The sequence below is a fragment of the Hirundo rustica genome, chromosome 4, assembly GCF_015227805.2.
Source record: "Hirundo rustica isolate bHirRus1 chromosome 4, bHirRus1.pri.v3, whole genome shotgun sequence".
Taxonomy (NCBI): domain Eukaryota; kingdom Metazoa; phylum Chordata; class Aves; order Passeriformes; family Hirundinidae; genus Hirundo; species Hirundo rustica.
The window spans coordinates 56,852,815-56,875,778 of NC_053453.1; the positions used below are offsets into that span (position 1 = coordinate 56,852,815).

Sequence of the window (22,964 nt, forward strand, 5' to 3'; positions counted from 1 at the left end):
GTGCTCTTGTTTGGCCGTTCTTACTGTCTGCTCTTTGCTTCCCTCTACTTCAGAAATATCTCTAAGGTAAGTAGAAGTCCAGGCAGGTTGTTGGAAATGTGTGTAATTTTCCATTCTGAAGGACTCTGTGACCATCTCAATGGCTCTGTGAGCGTGCATGGAAAGGGCTAATCTCATTTGTAAAGTACAGCCAGGTGCAGCTTTGAAATGTGGAGTCAGTAGTGTTTCACACCACATGTTTTCCTGTGTAATGCTTTGAAAATTATCATTCCAGTGAGCTACTGAATGACTCCAGCTTCTTTTTAGAGTAATCATACAGCCAGGATTGTTCCTCTGCTTTATTATGCTGTTTGACATAGGGGAGGATTCATCTTTTAACATAAGTAGATCAATAGTTTGATTTTTATAGCATTACTGTACACCTTGTCTTAATCTGTGATGTTTAAATTGGCAAAATTATCTCCCACTCCCATGGTTAATATATTAATTTCACTGGGATTTTTAGAATGTTGATGAGAAACTGCAAATTAATTTCATTCCTTTTTACAATTTGCTAACAAAATTAGACTTTTCTCATGCAAAGATTAGAAGAGTATGCGGATTAAGGCTTTACAAATGTAGAATCAGGATTCAAAATAAGACCTATCATCTTTTTAACGTATTTGCTATTTCACTTCAGTTGTGAGCATCACAAAAAGCTCTCATAAGTGCAAGAATAGCTTGGAATACATGTCAGGAAACAGTAGTATAAGTACTTTGTGAAATGAAGCATTTGAAATTCCTTATTATTATTGTAATGGTAAAATTGCTATTGCAAATGAGATCGTCTCTTCAGAGGTGCAGAAAATGGCACAGAATATGGTAATTGAATTATAATAATCTTCTTTGAAAAAAAGTACAGTAACATTCACAAACAGTACCGAAGGATTGGAGGTGCTGTGAAGTCTCTTAGTAGGATTTTTCTTTTCTTTCTGGCTAGATTTTTTGCTATATCAGACATTGTTTTAATTGTGTTCTCGAATGTGCTAGATGTGCTTTACCTTCTCTGCAGCTAAGGAATTATTTGATTTCAAGTCCTGCCAGTTGTTTATTTAATATGCAGGCTAGTTCACCATATCTTCTGTTTCTGTTTTTATTTCTCAGTCCAAACTATACTTGAAATATGCTTCTTCCTTACTTAGCATTCTTCAGCTTGCTCTTTTGGGAGATGGTTTCCTCCTCAAGAGTTGCTTTTAAAGTCTTTAAAGGTCAAGGAAGGGCTTTCCTTGAATAATTCTAAATCTGCTTTTTGCAAGTGAAATAGGGTGCAAATGAAGTCCTGAATTCATTATATGGTAGACATCTACTGATTTCTGAACAAATCCTCAGGATTTAATAATACTAAATTCTCACATTTATATTCTAAGTTTTGCTATGAATAGGATCTTTTAAAAGATTTTGTCTGCTTACTAACTTTTTTCTGTCATCTCCTGGTTCAGCTTAATGAAATTGTTGCCATGTCCCAATGTACAGTAGAATAGTATTTTAATAAATCTGACATTCTAAATGGTATTTCAAAAGTTATGAACAACAGTACTTGTTTTATACTTGAGAAGAAATCATCCACTACTTTCCTATGAATCCTCACACTGTGGTTAACTTCAGATCATCCAAAGCCCTTTTTTCCCCCTTTTTGTTTTTGTTTTCTCAGCGCTGACACAACAAATTATTTTATTACCTTATAGTATCTAGAGTTCTGGAGTAACATCAGGACATACTTCATGTCAATTGGTTTGAAGACTGAACCAATTTTTATTCACAATATAGAAAACCAGACATGTCTGATTAATTCTGGTTCTAGGGAGATGAAGGGTAGCTTTCACTAAAAATAGATAAATACCTCTGGAGTCTGGAGGATTTCCAGAAGCAAAGTGAGCTTGCTAAGCTTGACCACGTTTAGGTAACTGGGATCAGCTCAGGTACCAATTTTTGGACAAAAGTTTGGATGATCTGGAGACAGAAGCAGGCTCTGTATTAGGCTGATAGATGAAGATTGGCCCATCAGCTCTCTCTCATTCATTTCATCCTCATGCTTTGCTATTGCAGCTTTTTTAGACCCAGCCCACTGAGGCTCTAAGTACTGTGGTAGTGTCTAAGTCTATCACGTGTATGGGGACTGTGGCTCCCCTGTAACAGCAGAGAACAAGGCCTTTGAAAAAAAAGAAACCTTTAAAAATCCTGCATGTTACTTGTCCAAAATGAAAGCTCTAAGATGCTGTGAATTCAGATCCAAAAAGACATACCTATTCCCTCGTTTCACTTCTAGCTGGCTTTTGCTCTATTCCCACATTAGAAAGGTGCTTCATCTTTTTAAAAATACTTTTTGGAAGCACTGTAATGTTCCTGAGCCAAAGAGCAGGAAATGCAGCTCTGTTAGACCCCATGTGTGGTTATGTGCCTCGTACCTGAGACTGACAAGAGCTCCTCAAGGAGAAATAACCCCCCTGCTTTGAGCCTGACTGTAAAGCCTTGGCATTAAAGCATGTGAATGCACAAATGCTGGTGAACCTCTGGAATTTGTGTAGCTTTTAGACTGGCACTAAGAGAAACAAACATTTTTAGCACTCATTACAAGGAGATAAATGTCCTATTACCATAGGAACCCTCTCGCAATGACATGAGCCATGAGACTAATGAATGTTCACCTTTCTGGTGGTTGATTCCCATTCAGCTCTAACTACATTGCATCCAGCTTTCTGGAATATTATGGAATTGAGGTGTTTTGCAAAAGCTCATTTTTTAGTTGTCTTGTCTTTTTCTGGTCATGGTCAAGTCTCCTGCAGACAAGGATATCTATTTGTAATCCATTTTGTCCTGGCCATACCTATATAGAGAGCTCTTGCCCCACATAAAAGCAGATTTCTTTCCCCCGCCCCCATTTCTGCTTTTAGGGAGTTATGGCTTACAGCTCTCTGGACTAGGGAAGATCCATGCACTCTTCTATATGCTCTGAGGGCAGCTGTCTCCCTGTTTGCAGGAAGCCTCTGAAAGCCACAGAATAATCTGGAATCCCTTTTCCAACACAGGACCAGGAATAAGAGAGCTTTTTCTGCTTTTCCACAGCTATACAGAACTTAATTTCTCACCTGAATTGCACTAAGCTGTGCCTCCTTCTAATCTTTGCACCATTGACTTAAAGAGCTTTTTCATTAAAAAAATGCGGATTTAATTTTTTACATTTTTCTAAGGGAAAAAGACTTTAAAAGCATCTGCTTTGGGAATTCTACATCTAGCATGTAAAATCATATTGCACACAGAGCAGGAACATTTCCACCATAAACTAGAAAAGCACACTGTAAAATTAATTCAAGCTAGTGAAGTTGTTATGTCCTTCCATATAACTGGAGGCAAATTTCTTAATAAATCATGAATAGCCGTAATTCCTGAAAGGAATATATTTTGTTTTTCTTGAATGGAGGTCTCAGCATTTTCCTGGACACCTCTGCAAACAGTGCTTGTCTCTCCACAGCATGGTTGCTTGCTCTGATTTGACCTTTCTTTCTAAATTAATTTCTTTGAAGTTTAAAAAATAGTAAAAAATGCAGTGATTGATTTCATTCATAGAGCAATCACTTTTAAAATAACCCTCTACTTTAGACATAAAACTAAATCAGTTTTAGCTAGAATAGTTATCTGCCGATGGAAGTCTGAATAAATTGAGCCTAAGAAAGGCTTCGGTAAAGGTCAAACCCTGACTTTACACAAGCTTATATGGGAAATTGGGGCTGCTGTGGGTTGCAGATTTTGACTTGATGTAGGGCTGCAAATATCTGCTGACAGCACAGAGAGCTCTTTCTGCTAAAAAGTCATGAATTGTCACAGTAAAATTCAAGTTTTTAGAATAAGCCAAAGCCTAATGGTTAAACTGTTATTATTCAGCTGTGTGTTACCTTGACAGCTTTATGTATTAGTGAAAAAAAGAGAAACCAGGGCATAAACTTTGGATTGATTTTTTTTTCTCTCTGACTGAGGAAAAGTGCTTTGCTGTTTTGTTATTTGTTTTTTTTAATTAAAAACTCTGATTGAAATGAGATTTTCAAGCCCACATAATTTTACTGCAAGTGCTATATCTCATTTTCCAAAATGATCTGTCCATCTGTTGCATAGTGGTAGGGTGTGTGCTCCTGAACTCCTAAAGAAATGTTAGGTTGCTTTTACTCAGGGAAAAAAAAAAAAAGGAAAAAAAAATTAGAAAAAAAAAAAAAAGGAAGTCAATGTCAAAGTCAGCAATGTTATTAAAATATTGGCTAAATATATTTTAAACAATGGATAAAGGAACAATATTATTTTCTGTATTTTTTCCTCAATGAGTAAGTCACTACTCTTGGCCCTAAATGCCTCTGACTTAGCCAGCAGAAGTTTTTTTATTGACAGTGAGTTGAATCTCAGAGTCCAGAGATAAGCACACCAGCAGAGTGACATTTCAAGTCATAGGGGAAAGAGCTGGCTTCTTGTCATGCTAATAGAGAAGATGAAGTTGAGCTTTCCTCCTTTAACATAGATTTCCTTTTAAAACTGATTAGCATGCAATCTGGGGAGGTGGCACTTGGATACGTCTTTCAGTGCACCGAGAAATAAACCCAAACTCTAATATATCAAATTTTTCAGACTTTGGCAAAGTTGTAAATGCAACTGGAAAAGCAAGATATTTTTGTGTGGCATCAGGAGTCCCGTACGTGCTGGTGTGTAACACAGCCAGTGAAAGGCACAGTGCTGCTGGCTGGCGAGCCCATGCTCTGGTTTCTGCTCTGCTGCTGGCTGTGTTTGCTTGATTTTTTTTTTTTTTCTCTTTTCCATCCCATTCCCCATGTTTTTACTTCTTTCGTAATAAAATGGAAATGCGTTTTCATCCAAACAAAGGTTTGGAAGTGTTGGAGTTCACGCCTGCACAGGGAGCATGTTATGACCACAGGAACAGTCTTTCTTCAAACTTTGCATCATCTCTACTGGACTTAATCTCTTATTTGGGCTGGAGGACACCTCAGCTGTGCAGGATCCTGCCACTTTGTCACATGCCCCAGTGCTCCACATCCATGTCCTGGTGCCAGGGTGCTGCTCCCAACCCTGCTGCTGCCAGCTTCCCTGTCCTACAGCAGCTGCCTGAGGTTGGTACCACGGGGCAGCTGTTGGGTACCAACAGGAAGGGATTTTGTAAATTTGCAATTGTTTAATGGGAAAATTGAGGCTTGCCAAAAGGACAAATCCTTAAGTTTCCTTCCACTGGTGCAAATCCAGTTTTGTCACTCTCTGTGGCAGTATCAGGGACTGGTCTTTTCTCTCCACTATCTTACAAGCAATGAAGGAAATCACCCAAAAGCTGTGCACCCAAAGGCTGTGCAGAGAGGCAATTTCTTTCTCCATTACTCCAAAAACGGAAGCTTCTGGGTCTGTGTGCATGTGATTTCAATTTTGTAAAGCCCCCAGCTCCCTCCCTCCCTCCGTGGTTGAGTTCTGCAACTGCTGGTTCCCCTTGCCCGGGCTGGGTTCCCTGGCTGCTCTGCCCCCGACCCACACTACACCAAGGGATTTCTCCTGCTCCACAGGAGTAGATAATTTTGAGTTTTCAGTGGGTCCTGCCTACAATATACAGTAAGGCAGGTGAGAAAGCAAAGCTGTGCAGACAGAAATCCCAGCCTGAAAAATCTGCCCTGAAAGCAGGAGCCATAAATAAAGCACACAGAGAGGAATTTTCTTTCTTCAATTTAATTCAAGTTACTTAGAAAAATAATCAGGCTTGAATGGCTTTTTTAAGGAAAGATTCATGAGCAGTTCACACTTGTGTTGGCAATGTATAATTTATCTTTTTTTCTTTATTAACAGTATATTTAAGTATGAGGAGATACTTTTCTACAACAAGCCTTCTACTGCATACAAATAGGTAAAAAAAAAAAAAAAATCCAACCCCACATTGATGTTAAATTATTCGTACACATTGTATTGTGCATGCATGTAAGAAAATAACACTCTCTGTAACAAGAGTAATAGTAAGGACAGTCCCTTTTTGTACCTGAAAAGTGCAGCAGACTACAGTGAAACCCTAAAACATCTGGGGTCAACTTACTTCTAAAAGCACTTCTGCTTGTGGATTATTTATTTCACAGCGCATGGTTCAGGCAGTTTGCACATTTCTGTCATAATGGACGTGGTTTATGAAGAGGCTGAAGCATGGACTGAGCCAGATTTGGGGGGACATCCCACCACTCAGAAGTCACCCCCATGTTCAGATGGGCCAAATCCAGCCTGCACTCCCGGTTAAGGTGCTAGGGGCCATCGCGGGGAATGACCCCTCGGCTGTGGGTATCGTGCCAAGTACAGAGCCACCAGCACTGCCGGGCTCAGCGCTGGCCCTGCCAAATGACAGGGAGGCATCAGCTGCTCAGAGACGAGGATCACTGCACCAGCAGCTTTGAGGGGGCTTGGGACAGAGGTGGGGAGCAGGAATTCTCCCACTGGATTCTCTCTGTGCTCATCACTACTTGACACAATTAATGCACACTCTTCTACAGCAGCAGCTTTCTGGGTGGCCCCACGGGCACATCTGTATTTTACATTTTGCTGTGGCTCTGTGCTGCCTGTTTGTCTCCCGGGATCAGCTGTGGCCACAGCAGAAATGGAGCCAAGAGAGAGGCAGAACTCAAGAGCAGACCAGCTCCTCTTCTCCTCCAGCTGGGAAACCCAGTGGAGAGTTAGAGGGTAAAACCAACCCCATTCCCTGGCTGCCTCCCACTGCAGGTGGTAGCCGCCAGGTCACTGACATGAGCATGAACAATCTTGAATGTCCTCCTGTATAGCTACAGTGGAAAGAGAGGTTTTGGCTCAGACAAAACAGCACACCCAACAGACCAAAAGAAATGGCTAATCCTCAACATTTGTCCTCCTGCTCTGAGCTGGTGAGGGCTCGCTGCTCACTGCACAGGACATGACCGTATGCAGCATGTCATCTGCTCATTCTAAACACAGATCTACAGCCCATTCACAGCACCTCAAAATAGATATAACACACTAAATAGCCAGGTTGTAGTAGTTTGGGATCAAGGTTTTTCAAAAGCAAGTGACTTCAAGCACCCAGTGAAGTCCACATAAAAGCCTTCTCAGTGCTGAGCATCCACCTGTAGAGCTACCCTCTGTGGGGAGCCAGAATTTGGGCAATCCAAACCTAAGCTGTTGCTAAAAATCCCAGCTGGAGCAACAGTCACCCCTCACATCTCCTGAATGTGTTTTGGACCCAAAGCTTTTCTATCACAGCTACCATACAGAGGTTTTGTGTCTCCAAAGTCGTGAAACTACAGAGAATATTTCAGAACGCATAAAAATGTGGTGATGATGCCAGAGAAAAGTACAAAAAAGAAAGGGGGAAGCACACCCTGTTCTTTGAATATTTACTTTCTGAAGCAATTTTTGTTTTAAATGAAAAAAATCACATCACATTCTGTTGGATGGATTAACGGCCAGCTGAGAAGAATATTGGACCAAAATATGAGCACTGTGGGATGCAAGACCAAACTAGCACACAAACAGCTTGTAGGAAGTATTGGTGGGCAGGGAAAGGGGAACCTGCCTCAGACAGCTGCTTTTTTAACAAACATACCACCACTGAACTAGTAACATAAGAGAGCCAGGGCACACCGTGAGAGGCACTTGCAGCAGCCCTGAATACTCTAAATGAGACTAACTGCTTTAAAGTAAAACAACAACCAGCAATCAGCAATGGATCAGGAATTCAGAGGGGTCAGACACAGCCAGCCAGCCCCTTCTCAGCCACTGGTCCAGGGCTCCAGGTTCTAAATAGGGCCTGCTTTATGAAAACTGTGGCTGTTCCAGAATGGATAAGAGATTTATTTGTATAATGACCTGAATCCTGCCTAAGACCAAATCCTATTGTGAAAGGACTTCAGTTGCTGTTTGTTATGTTAATTTGTTTTTCAGTGAGATTTATTCAGCGACTCACTTTTATCACATAAAATGCAAACTATTTTTCTTCTTTAATCACATCTATGTCTTGGAAACTAATATAATTCAGTGGATATTACTGGCTACTGTACAATTTGACATTTTTCAGGATCTGGCTCTGATACTGTTGAAACAGCTCTGCCTTCAGCTGAGTTTATTTAAATCATCAGTCATTTTTGAAAGGGTTTGTTTTGATCATAAGATTGACATGCAGACAAGTTAAACCCCCCGTTTTTAACCATCTATCAACTTAGAAACAGATTTTATATTTTCACAAGTGCCTCAATTTAGCCTCTGCCTCCTTTTGCTCATCAGCTGCCTGTGGGCGCCGAGGTGGCTACAGAACATTCCCTCACCTGCATTCAATGGAAGCAAACATCTGGAGAAGCGTGACCTGCTCCCACTGTCTGGCTAAGAGATCCACACTGAATTCCCATTTTTCATTGTTTATCTGCTATGTATGGATTACTATTTGCTTACCCAAAACAATCTGCCATCCCAAAAAGCTGTTAATCGTGAAACAACTGCTACTGAGCCATTCCCCTTAAGGAAAAAAGTCATGGTCTTACACTGGAGATGACTTAGATGAATTTCTAGCTCACTGGAACTTAGGAAAAAATCTGTCAATGGCATTTAGGTATCAACTAAAAAAGAAGGCTTCTTCTTCTCCCTAGGAAAAAGCCACAAAACCAGCATGTAGGAAGAAAGCAATCTTACATTACCTTACATGCTTAGAGAATCAACAGGGAGATGACTGAATTTTCTAATGATATGCCCAGATTATTTATAGCAACTTAACATGACCAGTGTCTCTCCAGCCAGTTTTGGTTGCCCATCTTAGAATCAATTGGGGATGCACGATTTGAAGAGGATGGAGGTCCCCACAGCTCCAACCTGGATATGAATTAAGTCAGTGACAATTGCTTTGGGCGTTCAAAAAATCTCTTAAAGTCACTTTCTAAATGCTGATTCCTTTCTGATGGACCATCCCCAATTCATTTAGGCTGGGAGGCTTCAAATTAAGATACAGTGGGAGTGGTCATATTCTTCGTAAACTAAGACTTACAAAAGGTTTGTGGTTTCTCTTCCTAAGGAAAACATTCACATTTCTTTCAGTCATGGGTTTTAGATATCATGAATCTACCCAAATCTGAGTTACTTTTCCTTTTCAGGCCTAGAAAGATAGATTTTATATTGGTATTGAGTGCAACATCACTTTCTAAAGAACTTATTTTCACCACTCTTCTCATAGTGTGTGGTATCCAGAATCAGTCCTGTATTTATCTGCATCAAAGGCAAATGGAAGAATATTATTACCCAGAACAAGCTCAGTTGAGGAAAGCACAAAACCGGACTCCTTTTGTCCACATGTTATCGAATCTCTGCTGCTGTAGTGAAACCTACCAAGAGACAATGTTTTAAATAAGTATAAATAACATTAATTAGAACTGGAGGAATGCAAGTTCAATGAAATTCACGAGAACACAATTAACATTTGTTTAAACAGTGTAGCAGTATTATTCATTTCTACAGCTAGATCGTCACAATCCCGTTACCCTGCAAAGAGAGCTGTCCTTTCTTACAGTTGATTTAAATAATTTTGATTGTGCTGCTCGCAGCATCATTCAAAAAAAGAAAATATTAATTTACAAAATAACCCATTCTCCATATTTATTATGACAAATAAAAATCTTAAATAAAACAGGCTTTCTCTCCCCTCTTTCCCCCCAACCCATCCCTCATTCCAATTTCAGGTAGCTTGGCACTGAGTAATTAAACATTAAAAAATCAAGTTTGTAGACTTCATACAGCTGCATTTGGTGCAAGGAGCTGATGTTCTGGAAGAACTCTGTTGTCATTTCGTCAGTAGTTCTCGTAGACTTTGCATAGGTGGGGAATTTCAGGTAGTTGCCTACTCCCGCCAGCTGGAGAACGTAATTCGAATCCTCTTCGAGTGTTTCATACTTTCCTATGAGGTCGTAGTGAATGTGGCAAGGGTGGCAGAGGGAGTACACAGTCTGCCAGTGCTCATTGAAGGGCTCTTCTCTTTGGGTGTGTGGATCGATGAGATACGCCACGAACTCTTCAAATTTCACATCATCACCTTTCCGCAGAGCTTCCTGGGTCGCGTTTTTCCTCTGGCGCCTCACAATTTTGGTGCCGTATCGCTTGTGGAAGGAAGTGTTGTACTTCTGGGTGAACTTGTTCCTGTAGGCTGACACCAGTCTTTCAAAAGGCTCTCGAACAAAGAGAAACTTCATGTAGTTTTTCAAGCGGTGGTTGATCTCTGCGATGCTATACTGGTTGAGGGTCTTCAGGTTTGAAGACACGTGGGCTTCGTTGGCCGGGATTTCCATCGGATCACTGTACTTGCCTCTTCCCGTCAAAACCATCATGACTCTCTTCCAGTTTGTGCAAGCCACTTTGGGAACATAGCAATAGATCATTTCATGATCTTCATCCACGACCAGATGTTTGAGATCGTTGGGTGTCAGCACACGGCGCTTCCTGCTGGACACACTGTTTGCTCGGCACGTGTCTGTCACTTGGTCTCGTCTGATCTGATGAAGAATTGCTGTGTTGGACAACTGCAAAGGAAGCACAGGCACCAGTAGGTCATGGGCTGGGAAACTCTCAATGCCTTCTTTGCTTATTATACAAATTCACAGAAAAGCAGATCTTTCTCTGCGTGGAATAATTAATTACGTAGCTGAGTACAACTGATACAATTCTCAAAGATGAACTGTTTTGGTCTCCAAACTTCTCGATACACACTGATTAAATGCTATTCACAGAGCATCCAGACCTTTGCTTTGAAGACAACATGAAGGAGCACAAGTGCTCACACAGCATGGTGCCAAGTGTATTTACAGAACCCTCATCCTGAGATGTGACCAACTGCTTCTCTTAGGGATGGAAAACAAATCTCACCCTCACTCTGAAGTCCAGCCTACAGCTACAGCAGCATTGGACCTTTTGCTGCTGAGATGGGGTAGGAAGATACTGGAAAATTTGACAAAATCAAACCAGTGTGCGTTCTTTTTAAAGGTGTCTTTTAGGTTAGAAAATTTAATAGTCATGCCTTGCTTCTTGGCTATGACCTTGAATATGGCTTATATGGCTAAGACCAGAATAAATGAAGCTTGTGGATATTCCTGCTACCCTCCAAGAGGAAAATTCATTCAGATATGATGACTATGCCAGTGCAGGGCTCCTGCATTTGGTTATTCAGAGGTGTCTCTGCATGGCACGGAGTTTTGCTGTGCAGCCCTATCCTCACTGCTACAAATAGCTTATTACTTATGGAGAATAAACTGCATCAAAGCAATAGTGGGAAGATTTTAGTGATGTTATTTACATTTATTTAACACGATTTACCTGTGAATTTCAAAGAACTTTATGCTCAATAATTAATTTTGCCTCAGCTTCAAGAATTAAGGCAAGTATTGACCTTCTTATTTGAAAAGCAAGGAGGTCTGAGATTCCTTCTTTTATGCTGAGTCTTTCAAAAGTATTTATCTTGTAGTTGAATTAACATGAATCACAGGACACTGAAAAGAAGTATTTGAGGCAATGTAGACTCTATACACCTGCTATGTGTGTTCCTTTGGTTATAGGGGTCTTCCTCCCTGCCATTATACCAGGCAAAAGCAGCACATGCCAGGCAAAACCCTTTGTCCTTGGCAAATGGTTTTGTACCAGCTTGGGAGTTCATACTGAACCTCCAGTTCCTGCAGTCACAGGTCAAATACATACTTTCAATAACAGTAGTTAGCCATGATCCATATTTAAAAAAAACACATCAAAACTCAAACAACAGGATCCAAATGAACTTTAGAGTCAAAACCCAAATGAAACTCCAAAATGACAGTCGCCGGATTTCTGAGCTTTGGAGACAAAGGAAATAGAAATTGCATTGTTGCAGCCAAGCACTAAGAGCCCAAGCTTCACCCACCCAAGGGGCAGCAAAAGCTTTTGCAGAATGTGAGCAACAGAGACTCTCCCTCTATCTGGGCTGTGGTGGGTTGCAGAGAAATGTTTCCATGGGATGAGCAACAGAAGGGCTGGTGCAGCTCAACTCCAGGCAGGAGGACTTTTTCTACAAGAGAGAGTATATGTGCCAAGCCTGGGACCTCTGTATTTTTCACAGTGCCACCCACCGCTTCTCCTCTGAATTCTCTGATTCCTCATCTCTTTTGCCCCTCTGTTCAGTAAAATGCTGGCCAGTGGTTAAAATGTGCAGTAGCCCAATGCAGCTCTTTCAGACAGCTTGGCTTGTCTTTTGTGTGTGTGTGGTACCCCCCTGAATACTTCCCAGGAGCACTTCAAGGGCAGTTTTATGTTATAGTCAAAGAGATGAGAAGCTAGATGTGAAATAAGCTTCATGCTTCCTAGGAAAACTGACTGGCAGGGAGTGTCCAAATTAGATGCTAGAAAGCAGTTGTCAGGGACCACACAGATTTTTCAAGAATATTGCTTTTTCTGTTTAAAAAAAAGAAAAAAAAAAAAATCCCTATTTCAATTTATGATGTCTTCAGAGAAAAACAGAACTAGCGGATCTCAACTGGCTCTATATTGGTTAGTTACCAGTCAACAATTTTCAAAGAAGTAAACAAAAAGTCTCATGCAAAGACACAGACATACAAATTCTCCTTTGCAGATAAAAAGCTGAAATCTCTCATCCTGCAGATTTTTATCAAAAATCATATAGCACAGGAGTGCTGTTTGCCCCAGTTTTTAGATTTAAAAAAAAGAAAGAAAGAAATGCCTGAATATATTGCTACGTTATAATATGTTAATGCACTGTATTTGATTTTCTGGTGCTGTTCTTAGGATAAATACAGAATTAAGTGGATGAGATTCTATGGTCTACATTAGATAGAAGGTCAGATTTGATAATCTAATGGTTGCTTCAGACCCTAATCTGCAGATGAATCTCTGTAGAGCTGTGCTTTGCTCCTGATTTCATTCCTCCATCAATAGGCTAAGCACTTCTTCCCCATACATTAACATTAATGAGATTTTCAGACATTTAGAGTAAGGGGAAAAATGTAGCCTTAGTATTTGCAATTACCAATGAGTTTGTACTACATTAAATTCATTTAGAAGATTACACTTGTGCATTTTCAAGTGGTACTTTCCTCTTGCTCTTTTTAACATGGAAAAAATATGAAGAAATTATATAAAAGATGCATTTACTAAGTATACAGCAACAACCCAGGGCGAGCTGTGCATGTGCTCTGGCCTGTCTGGGGGCACACAGAACACATATCAAATAACAATGCAGCAGTAGAAGGGGATTGTCTAGTTCTAATCAATGACAGCACCCTTTGGTATGGCTGATGGATGAAAGGCCACGTAGGAAATAGAAAGCTCAACTCTCAACTTCCTTTTTATTCTATTCTGCTGACTTCAGTTTGCTAAAAAAGAAAAGAAAAAGAAAAAGAAAAAAAAAAAAAAAGCCAAACTAGTGAGTGTCTTAGAACAATGCCAAGTGTATCAAAGCCCATTTCTTCTGCAGCTAACATACCTGATGCACCCTGGAAGAGCTGACCTACTTGCTTCCCTCAGAGACACAGAGTCCTGCTGGCTCTCCTCAAGATTGGATGGGAACAGCCCTCTTGCTGAAGGAGAGGCTGATAGGAAAGCCAAACTGAACCTGCTCTAATGAAAGGTCAGGTAAGGCACCTGAGAGCCTTTAATGGAATCCTGAAAGAACCACCAAACTCTCCTTTGCACAGAGGACATGCTCTACATGTCCAGAATCTACAGCACCATGGAAGGTAATCATAAGAGCATTTTCAATTTAGTATTTTGAAACTGTACACTAACAGTCAGGTAGCTGATGGTAATATGGTTCCTTTCCATTTAAAGTTACAGGCAAGGCTCTTGAGCTATAACAATTTCACTCCTGAAGCTGGTGAGGGGAACTGGGGAAACAGTACGTTTAAATGAGACTGGAAATACAGTTGTTTAAACTAGAGGTCCACGTGGCCGAGGAAAAAATGCAAATGTGCTCACAGCTAATGAGGAAAATATACCCCACAAATTTAAGCAACCAGAGAGATCCAAGGAACAGGTATCTTTAAACCCATGGATGGTGAAGGACAAGACAAACAAATAGAGTCATGGACTGTCTTTCTCCAAAGCTGTAACAGATGTGGCTACAACAGAGTTGTGAGCGTGCAGCTGCTGCCTGCATACTGATGGCTGTGCCCGTACTCATTACCAGAGGTCCCTGCTGACCCCTGTTCTAGAAACCACAGTAAGTCATGGCCTAAATCCACTTTGGGAGAGGACACTTTTAAGACTGTGTGCAGATTACCCTGAGAATAGTGTGGGGATGGTGATAAAATCAGTGCTCAGTTGTGTCCTCTGACAGTTCAACTTGGACTTCATCAGGGCATTAAAGGTTTTGGGAAGACATCTGATGAAAGCATCTGTTCTTCCCTAAAAGGACTGACACTAGAGATGCACTTAACCGTGTTTTTGTTTTCCTGCAGAAGTTGTAAAGGGGGACAGAGAATAAGGGCATGTCAAGATCAAAGCCTTCCTTCCTTTTCTGATGCAGCAACCAAGCTGAACAGTGAAGCAACATGAGCAGCGGGAGACTTCTAAGCTCAGTGGCATTAAAAGAAGAAAAAGAAAAAAGTAGTCTGGGGACACTGATCCTACAAGCTTCTCATCTCCATCAGTCCCAAAGTAACAACTAGGGAGGAAAGTCCAGCACACTCTGCTCATGTGGATGTCTTCTGTTCAGTGGAAGGTGGGGGTGCGTGTGCAGGGGGGCAGGAGCGCTTTTTGAGGAGAACACTAGAGAATACACTGACCAGAAATGCACATGCTGACCAACTGCCAGTCATCAACTCATTACAGCAAAGGTTATTCAAGGTAAACCAGAGTAATGAGATGGGAGATATTTCCTTCTGGTTACTTAGGCACGGCAGGATAAAGTAATCTTTGAAGACCTTTCCAAGCTTGATGGCCAAGCAGCAAGTAGAGATTTAAGCACAGGGATCTTTTTTTTTTTTTTTTTCCTGAATATAGTAGTGTACTGAAAACTAGGTGCAGAGATCAATTCAATTCATAGGTACCTGCACTGAAAGCAGTTTTCTTAATAGAAGAATGGAAATACTGAAGTGTCACTCAAAAAGCCCATTAATTACACTCTGTCTCTCTCTAATAATTATGGTGGAAAGCAGTACCCTCCACATCTGTCAGGCAGGGTTTTGTTTATTTCTATTGCATTGCCTAAAGCTAGTTCTCTATTACTGTAACCAGCCTATGCTGTGACTGCTTACATGACATTTGATCATGGCAGACTGAAGGGCAAAATTATCCAAATTAGTTGAGCATGGAATAAAGAGGATAAATATTGTGAATGGCGTCTGCAGGCCCATTCCTTGCTAAACTGGTTTTTATCTTCAATTTTGCCTTTATGAAGCCTTTGCATCTGCCTTTAATTCTTCAGTTACGTTCGTGTTTGGAGGTTTGGTTTGCATTCTATGCTAGAACTGTGCAAGCTGCTGCAGAGTTCCCCTCATCTGTGGTCCATCAATTAAAAATCAGCTGACACCCAGCTGGGTCTATCCAGCACTGTTCAAACCAGAGCTCATCTCCACCAGATTCTTCTTAATAGTATTTGTTCAGAAGGGGTGTGTGTAGCAGCCTCAGAATCCACAGAAAGGTAGGTCTTAAAGTGAGAACTGTCAGACTAACTATAGGTGGCACTAATGGTCCTGTTTGTGTGACATCGAGAGAGACATTTGTCTGAAATCTCAGTTTTTCTCAGTTCTCCTTCCCCCAGCCCATCAATTACACCCTCCTGAGTTCTAGAATGGTGTTTGTTATTCAATATACAATTTTTTTTTTTCAGTATTGCTTTTGTTTTTCCAGATGCTAAAAAGGGTGGAGGATTTTTGAGCATGAGGTTACATGCAAGTATGTTTCCAATCCTGTTTTTCAAATGAAAGGTGTGAATAAGATTCTTGCAACCTTGATGGAAAGCCTTGAAGTTGCAAGCATGGTTTAGACTATTTTAAGACAATTTTACAATTTGCATCCATAACTACTCAGTGTATATATGTGCTATACACCAAGTTCTAGATTGTATTCTTAAAAATGTTCAGCATTAGGCAATAATGGGGAACCAGCAATTTTTCATACTTGACAGTCCAAGCACTTCTCAAATTATCACAAATAATTATTACTCTGTGCAGATTTCTACAGATGACAGTTAGACAACTGTAGCTGTGTAAATCAAAACACTGTATCTAAAAGAATGATTGCATTTTTGAAAAAGGGATTTTATTAAACTGACCTGAACTGCAATATTTTTTTTAAGTAATAGCTTTACAACTTTTCATACTTTGATTTACTTTACATTTCATTGCATATTATTTTTGACTTAACATTTCAAAAACTTTGAGCATTCAAATGAGGAGCACATCAAAAATTAATAATTGTTCAGAGAAAGTACATTGTGTGTCCTGGAGATGGAAATGCTTAACATCTTCCCCAAAAACTTGTGGACAGACAAACCAGAATATGAGTTTCCTATGAAAATGTCTCTACAGAGTGGCTGGATGATAGATAAAACTAATATTAACTTAGGAGTGTTTTTACCAAGTGAGAACATTTTAGAAGCAAATTATATCCTCTGAAGGAAACTCTTGAAATATTACAAAGCTGTCTTCTTTTCTCAATTTCATGCATTGAACCTACTGCCCTATGGAGAAGATTAGGCTGAATATGCTTTTTTTGCCTAATTCTTTGCATTGCAAACCACGATAACCACACAATTTTCAGTTCCCATTGCAGAGAATGCACCAGGGCTATGAAAAGAAGGATCAAAGCTCTTGAAAGTAAAAGTCATATACAGAAGCTGCTAATACTGTATTGCCAAAAATCCTGAATTGCTTCATGCATTCCCTCTTTCTTCTTTCTGTGCATGTCCCCAGCTTTGTCCATGTGTGTTTGTGTGCACTCAAAGAAGGGTACAGCAGAAAAGGGTGAGATAATTCAGCATTACTGTGAGGACTGGGGATTCAAAATCTTGAAAAATCAGAGACTGACACCAAATGGCACAGCTGCATTATAAAACCATCTTTTTAATCAGGCTAAAACTCTGTCACACAAGATACAGATACAGGAAGAAAAGAGCCAGCTCCCTTCCAATGTCACCTTCTCCTGTATAATCCCAAACTTCCCTAATAGGAACTGTTTGGTATCAGGACTCATACCATGCATAGGGTTTAGGGCTAGTAAGATAAATGTATACGTCTTGTAAAGTGTCTCCTCTGAACAAGGAGAGGAAAAAGTTGGAAGTCCCCAGGAAGATCAGGCAGGAAGACCTATGGCCTGGCCATACCCAGGGTGAAGGATGTGCTGGTATGCATGTTGCTGTTCTGAAGCTCTGGGGAAATACTACAAACACGGGGCAGGCAAAACTGAAGTGACCGAGTTTAAGTGCAATACATGCAAGAGATAAAAAATCTTCAAGGAGGGCTGGAGAAGCCTTGAGCTGAGAACACTTAAAGCAAGCAATCTTCATGCTGGTGGGTTTATGAGGATTTAATTTATAGAATATGAGTTTGGAGCTTCGTGTAGCATGTATAAAGAGCACTCTGCACTGTCTTTCCAGCACCCAAAGAAGGGAGAGAAGGGGAATAGATGGTCAATCCTTTTTTTTTTTCAAATTCTGTCACAAGAAGAAGAAATGAATGAAACCCCAGGCTGGGACCTCAGCAGCCATGGTGGGGTGAGGGTGATGGAGCTGTGCTGCCTTCCCATAGCAGAGGCTCTGTGGCAGGACCTGACCTCTCTGCATGGCCGCCACGGGCACTCACTGCTGCTCTGGCATAAAAGGATGGTGCATGATGAATCTCTTTGCTCCTGGCTCATTGTTTAAGTGCAGTGATAAATCACTGTTCACATGAAAAAGCTGAAAGGTCTGGCTATCGTATGAATTTAATTTCAAAATGAAAACTCTCGGTCCTTTCCCCTCCAACACACACACACACACACACACACACACACACAGAGACACACAGACATGCACATGGCTGGGGCTGAGCTTGTGCTCTGCAGACCCGTGTGTGGAACCTGTGGCACACAGGGACACAACCACTGTCTTTCTAACCCTCCTTTCCCAAGGATACACTGCTGTTGCCCACAGATGCTTAGGAAAGGGCCAGGCTTGCAGAACTGTCTCCAAGTCACCAGGGACTGCAGACAGAGTCAAAGAGGCTTCCACTTTTTATCTCACAACTGCCAGGTTACAGTCGGGACATAGATGAGACATTAACTGGGACAACACAAACTCAGGGACAAGCGCATGGGTTGGGAAGATCAAAGCCAAGCGAGTGGCCTGTAGCTGCTGCACTCTGCTATTACAACTTTACTGTGGGAGCTGTAGATATGATTTTCAAGAAAAGGCTTGAGAATTGGTTAGGAAAAGGCATTCCATGGACATCAGCAAATGATGCACCAGGAGGAGCACTGGGCTGGGGATACATGGAGTCAGCCCGGGTGGAGCTTGGGTGTAGCCCTTAAAAAAACAGAATAACATTTTAACATAGCTGGCACCTAGGAGACAATGGAAAAAATGACATTTGTTTCTCTATTGCAAGGAGTTGTGGTTGCAGGGATGAAATAAACTGGGTGGAGTGGGGAAACAGGATAGATACGTAAATACAAAAATACATAAGAAATTCCATGAGGAAGAAAGGAATAATTTGGACTCAGTCTGGTTAGGACAAGTAGTAACAGAGCTAAACAAGAGAGATTCAGATACAGGATAAATCCCAACAGAAAGGTAAGATACGTGTATGCTAAAACAGAATGAGGAATGTCCGGCCTTGGGAGCATCCATCTGCCCGAGAAGGGAGAGGGACTCAAATTATCCCACCACACAGGCAGGTGCTTCAAGCTTTGTAAAAGTGGAATGGTGGCTTCTGTAAGCTAAGCTCACTGTCATAAACCTCAGTATTCCACACACTCCAGGAGCAAGGCTTTTGGCAAGCATAGCAGAGCCATACAGGCAGGGGCCAGTCAGTGCTGTGAATGAAACCTCCCTGTGGAAAAGGCAACACCATCCAACTCTGGGGTGGGCAGAGACCAGACAGGAGCTCAGACAGAAACCATGTGAAACCCTGCACAAGACGTGGGGAGGAGATGCAGGAGGTCTGAATGCCTGGAGCTGCCTGGATCACATGTGCCCTGTTCCCCCCCGCAGCTCTGACCTGGCAGTCAACACTTATGGATTTCTCAGTAACACAAATCCTCCTCCTGTACCTCTGGGTTGCAGCTTAGGTGTCACACAGTTGAGTAGAAATACTTATTTTTTTCTCAGCAGGGTATCTGCTATTTTAAGTGAATACAATTTACTCGGTCCCATGCTAAATCAGGGTAATATGTTTCCAATTTTTAACTCAGTGTGCAGCACACCAATATTGCTCCAGAGCTTTTGAAACCTAAATAGGAGAAACAGGAGTGAGCTGCTGCATAGCTGGTTTCCTTACATATAATTCACGGGCTTTAGCAACCCCCTCGAGGAGAGGGGAACCCTGCAATTATGTGTTTTCATGTATTGTTGTTTAGTTGTTCCCCAACCCAAGCAGGCATCTGGTTGGAATGGGACACTGGGATGTCCCTTCCAATACCTCTGAGCAGGTCAGGTGAATGCTGCTCCTGTGGGTCAGGGATGCAGGATCAGGCCCCCACCAAGAAACACTGTTGTTATTTTTAAGATAAGAGCCTGGAAGTAGGAGTGCTGATGCCTGCCATGTATAACCCTGCTGTGAGCTCTGCCCTGTGAGCCTTGCTTCTGTTTAACTGGATGGTGACAAGGTCCATCCAGGAGGAGGACAGGGAAGAGAGAGCTAATCTCACCCTCTCAGCAGGTCACTGCCAGAAACAAGAACAGATATCATCTCCTACTTCAATATGGCTCTCTTTTCTTGTAATGATATGGATGAATTCATCCTGGCACAGACTGGCAAAATACCTAAACCCTTTGGGTAATGATTTTCTTCTCCTTGACTAAACTATCACAAATTAACATGAAAATTATTTTACTCCCCCTTGGTAAGGTTATATTGTGCTCAGACTAAACTTTGCTGTTCTAAGGTAACTTTTTCTGGCGCGTTTGACTGTGCTGCTCACTAATGCTCACAGAAGGTGACTAACCAGAGTTGCTCATTCTCCATGGCCTTAATTACAGTTAACTGGAAACTTTTTACCTTTTTGCTGCTGTACAAAAAGAATTAGATGACCTACTGCTTGAAAAGACAAAAGGCCTCATACTAAAATGCTAGCCTTCATTTATAATCTTAATTACAACAGGCTTTCCAGGAAACTTTCCTGCTGCAGAAGTAAGACTCTGGGTTAACACAAAAAGCTTGTTTCATCAATAGCTTCCTAGGTCTAATTTATTCTTTATTGAGATAAACACCAGTAACTCCAACGCTGAGGGATGCTGAGTCCCAAACAAGCCAGCAGCAGTCCTTTAGGCCAACTATAATTCTGTCACGATTGGGCCCTAAGAGGGATCAAGACAAAAGTCAGAAGACGAACCATGACACAGGAGAGAAAATAATTTGCTTTTTCAATATTTTCTGGTTTTGTTAAAACCCCCTGATGTTTCAATCTTTGTGCGGAAAAACAAACTCACTGCCATAGACAAGCACAAGTGATTCTACCACAGGCTTCTCTGGAAAGCAAAAGAGCACGTGCATAAGTCTGCTTTCCTTGTTGGCCACTGACACCTCTTCCCCAAATGCCAACATGCTCCACCCACTGTGCCAGCTCCACACAGACAACAACCAACGTTCTCTGGATCCAACCATCAGGCCCTTGCTGGAAACTTCCAGTCCTCCTGGGTTCCTCTACATGCTCAGCACATAAAAGAACATAAAATACACCTAGGTAAATCTTCCCTAAATCCTGACAAGCCTAGGGTGACTTGGTTGCATTTTTAAGCATCTGACTTGCTACATTAATTCTTCTTATGTCAGAGCATGAGGACAACGTTGAAAGTCCCTTTCATCAGCCATTCAAGACAACTGGAAAGCACAAATATTAGCATGATGCCTTATTCATTTTCCTCACCTCTACAGCTGTGTTTACAGTGATTTCTAAGGGTTCTCTGTCTCATCTAATAACAGATCTATTTAGGGACTGCATACTAAATGTTGCTTTACAATAGAAGAACAAATTCTTACTATTTCTTTAAATGGCAGCTTTTTTTTCAAAACGTTACTTCAACTACAGCCTGAAAGAAATTGCACATCATCTTCATTTCCCTTTTTTTAAAATGCTCATTTTACTTTAAACTTCCCAAAGAAAATGAGCAGAAAAGGCCCCTCTGAGCTCAGACTTCTGGGATCCTTCTCCGGCTGCAGCCAAGCGCTGTCTCTTTGCTCTCTGCTCCTTTCACAGATGCTGAAGGCGTGCCAGCCTCTCATCAGTTCCCTCTCTATCTGCTGAAAGGCCTGGCTCCCTCTTCCTTGCTCTCATACCCTCGTCATCTGCCTTATCCCACCTGCGGCTAGAGCACGCCAGCAAAGATCGGAAGGAAACAGAGCTCCAGGACAAAGTTTTCAGCCGGCTCCAGCTCCGCGTGCGAAGCCCCCGGGAGCAGGTCCCTGCTGTCCCTGAGCTAACGTGCCTGCAGCACCAGGCAGCGGCCTTGGCGAGCGTGGAGGGCACGGAAAGATCGGGAAGATCTCCCCTCTCCCAGAGCGGCCAGGCAAGGCGGAGAGGTGCCAACCCGCAGCCCGAAGGGACGTGGTCCGACAGGCAGGAGTGACTCGAGGCATTCAGCTGCGGGGCCAGGGGAGCCAAGAGCGTGTGTTCCGTGGCAAAGCGCCCGCGTGCTCCATGGAAACGTGCCTGCTGCTGCCGTGGGGAACAGGGCGGCTCTGTCGCGCACACAGGCCGGCCTGTTCGCCTCCGCGGGGCTCCTCGCGTGGCACAGGCTGTGCTTGGCCTGAGGCCGCTGGCAGCAGGAGCAGCTTCTGCTCAGCCCAGGTAGGACGCAGAGCCCGGCAGGTTACACTCGCCGTGCTGCTGGTTGTTATCGCAGCCCCGGGAATGTGCTTAAGGGGGAACGGATTGCTTGGCCAGCAATGGCCCAGCTACCCCGGACTTCTGCTTGCCCCCCTATACCAGTCTGTTACGGTTCCCAGGACTTTTGCTTTCATAACCTGCTTATTTTCTCTCTGATGAACAAATACTGCATCTCCCTGGCTCCATACCTATTGATAAGTGTATACGCATCCCTACCTACAAGCAAGCAGTAAGCACCTAGATGGCACACACATTTATGTGGGTCACAGACCAGGGCTAATGGGTGCTCCCAGGCTGTACTGAAGCACTGAAACACATTCTGGTGTGTAAGTAGGTAGAACTGAAAAAAAAAATCAGTGGCAAAGTGGAGGGAAAAAAACACATTTGTTGCTGATTTTTCTTAGTAGAGTGGTGTGAGAAGCATCCATGGAGCCCATTCAGTCAGTATCTGGAACTGCTGCCACCTCCCTGATGATTTCAGTCAAGACAGCAGAGATGTCTGGTGGCTCCTGAGAAATGCTGGCAGTAGATGATGTTCTGGCTTATTGAACAGAGGTTGTCTTTCTCCAGAGCTGCCAGGTGACATGGACTTAGGAACAGGGAGAAGTGACAAGTTCACATAATGTAGGAAGAGCTGATATTTCTGACAGAAGTAGTACACCTAAATTACAGCTTCTTGCTATGAGAAGCATTTTAGACTCTCTGCAGGAGCTTCCACCCACTGGATCCATGAATGAAGAGCTCAAGGTTCCTCCTCCAACTCGCTGCATTGCCTGCTGCAGGACCTGTCTTCTCAAGGCAGGAAGAGCTGCCAAGTGCTCTGTGCCCTTCAGCTCGTGGGGTGCTTCCATGGCACAAATGCCTCCGTAAACATGCTGATAATTAACAGTGGATTTTGCTCTTTG

General features: G+C 42.2%; 1 protein-coding gene across 2 annotated transcripts in view; it reads right to left on the reverse strand.

The window, feature by feature from the left end:
* Nucleotides 1–5,735: 5,735 nt before the first annotated feature.
* CHST11 (carbohydrate sulfotransferase 11) overlaps nucleotides 5,736–22,964 on the reverse strand; it is a 159,804-nt gene continuing 142,575 nt past the window's right edge. For both annotated transcript variants that reach the window (XM_040063203.2, XM_040063201.2), the window contains exon 3: nucleotides 5,736–10,577. In XM_040063203.2, the coding sequence (XP_039919137.1) occupies nucleotides 9,729–10,577 (849 nt within the window). In that variant the 3' untranslated portion in view covers nucleotides 5,736–9,728. The remainder of the gene's footprint in view (nucleotides 10,578–22,964) is intronic.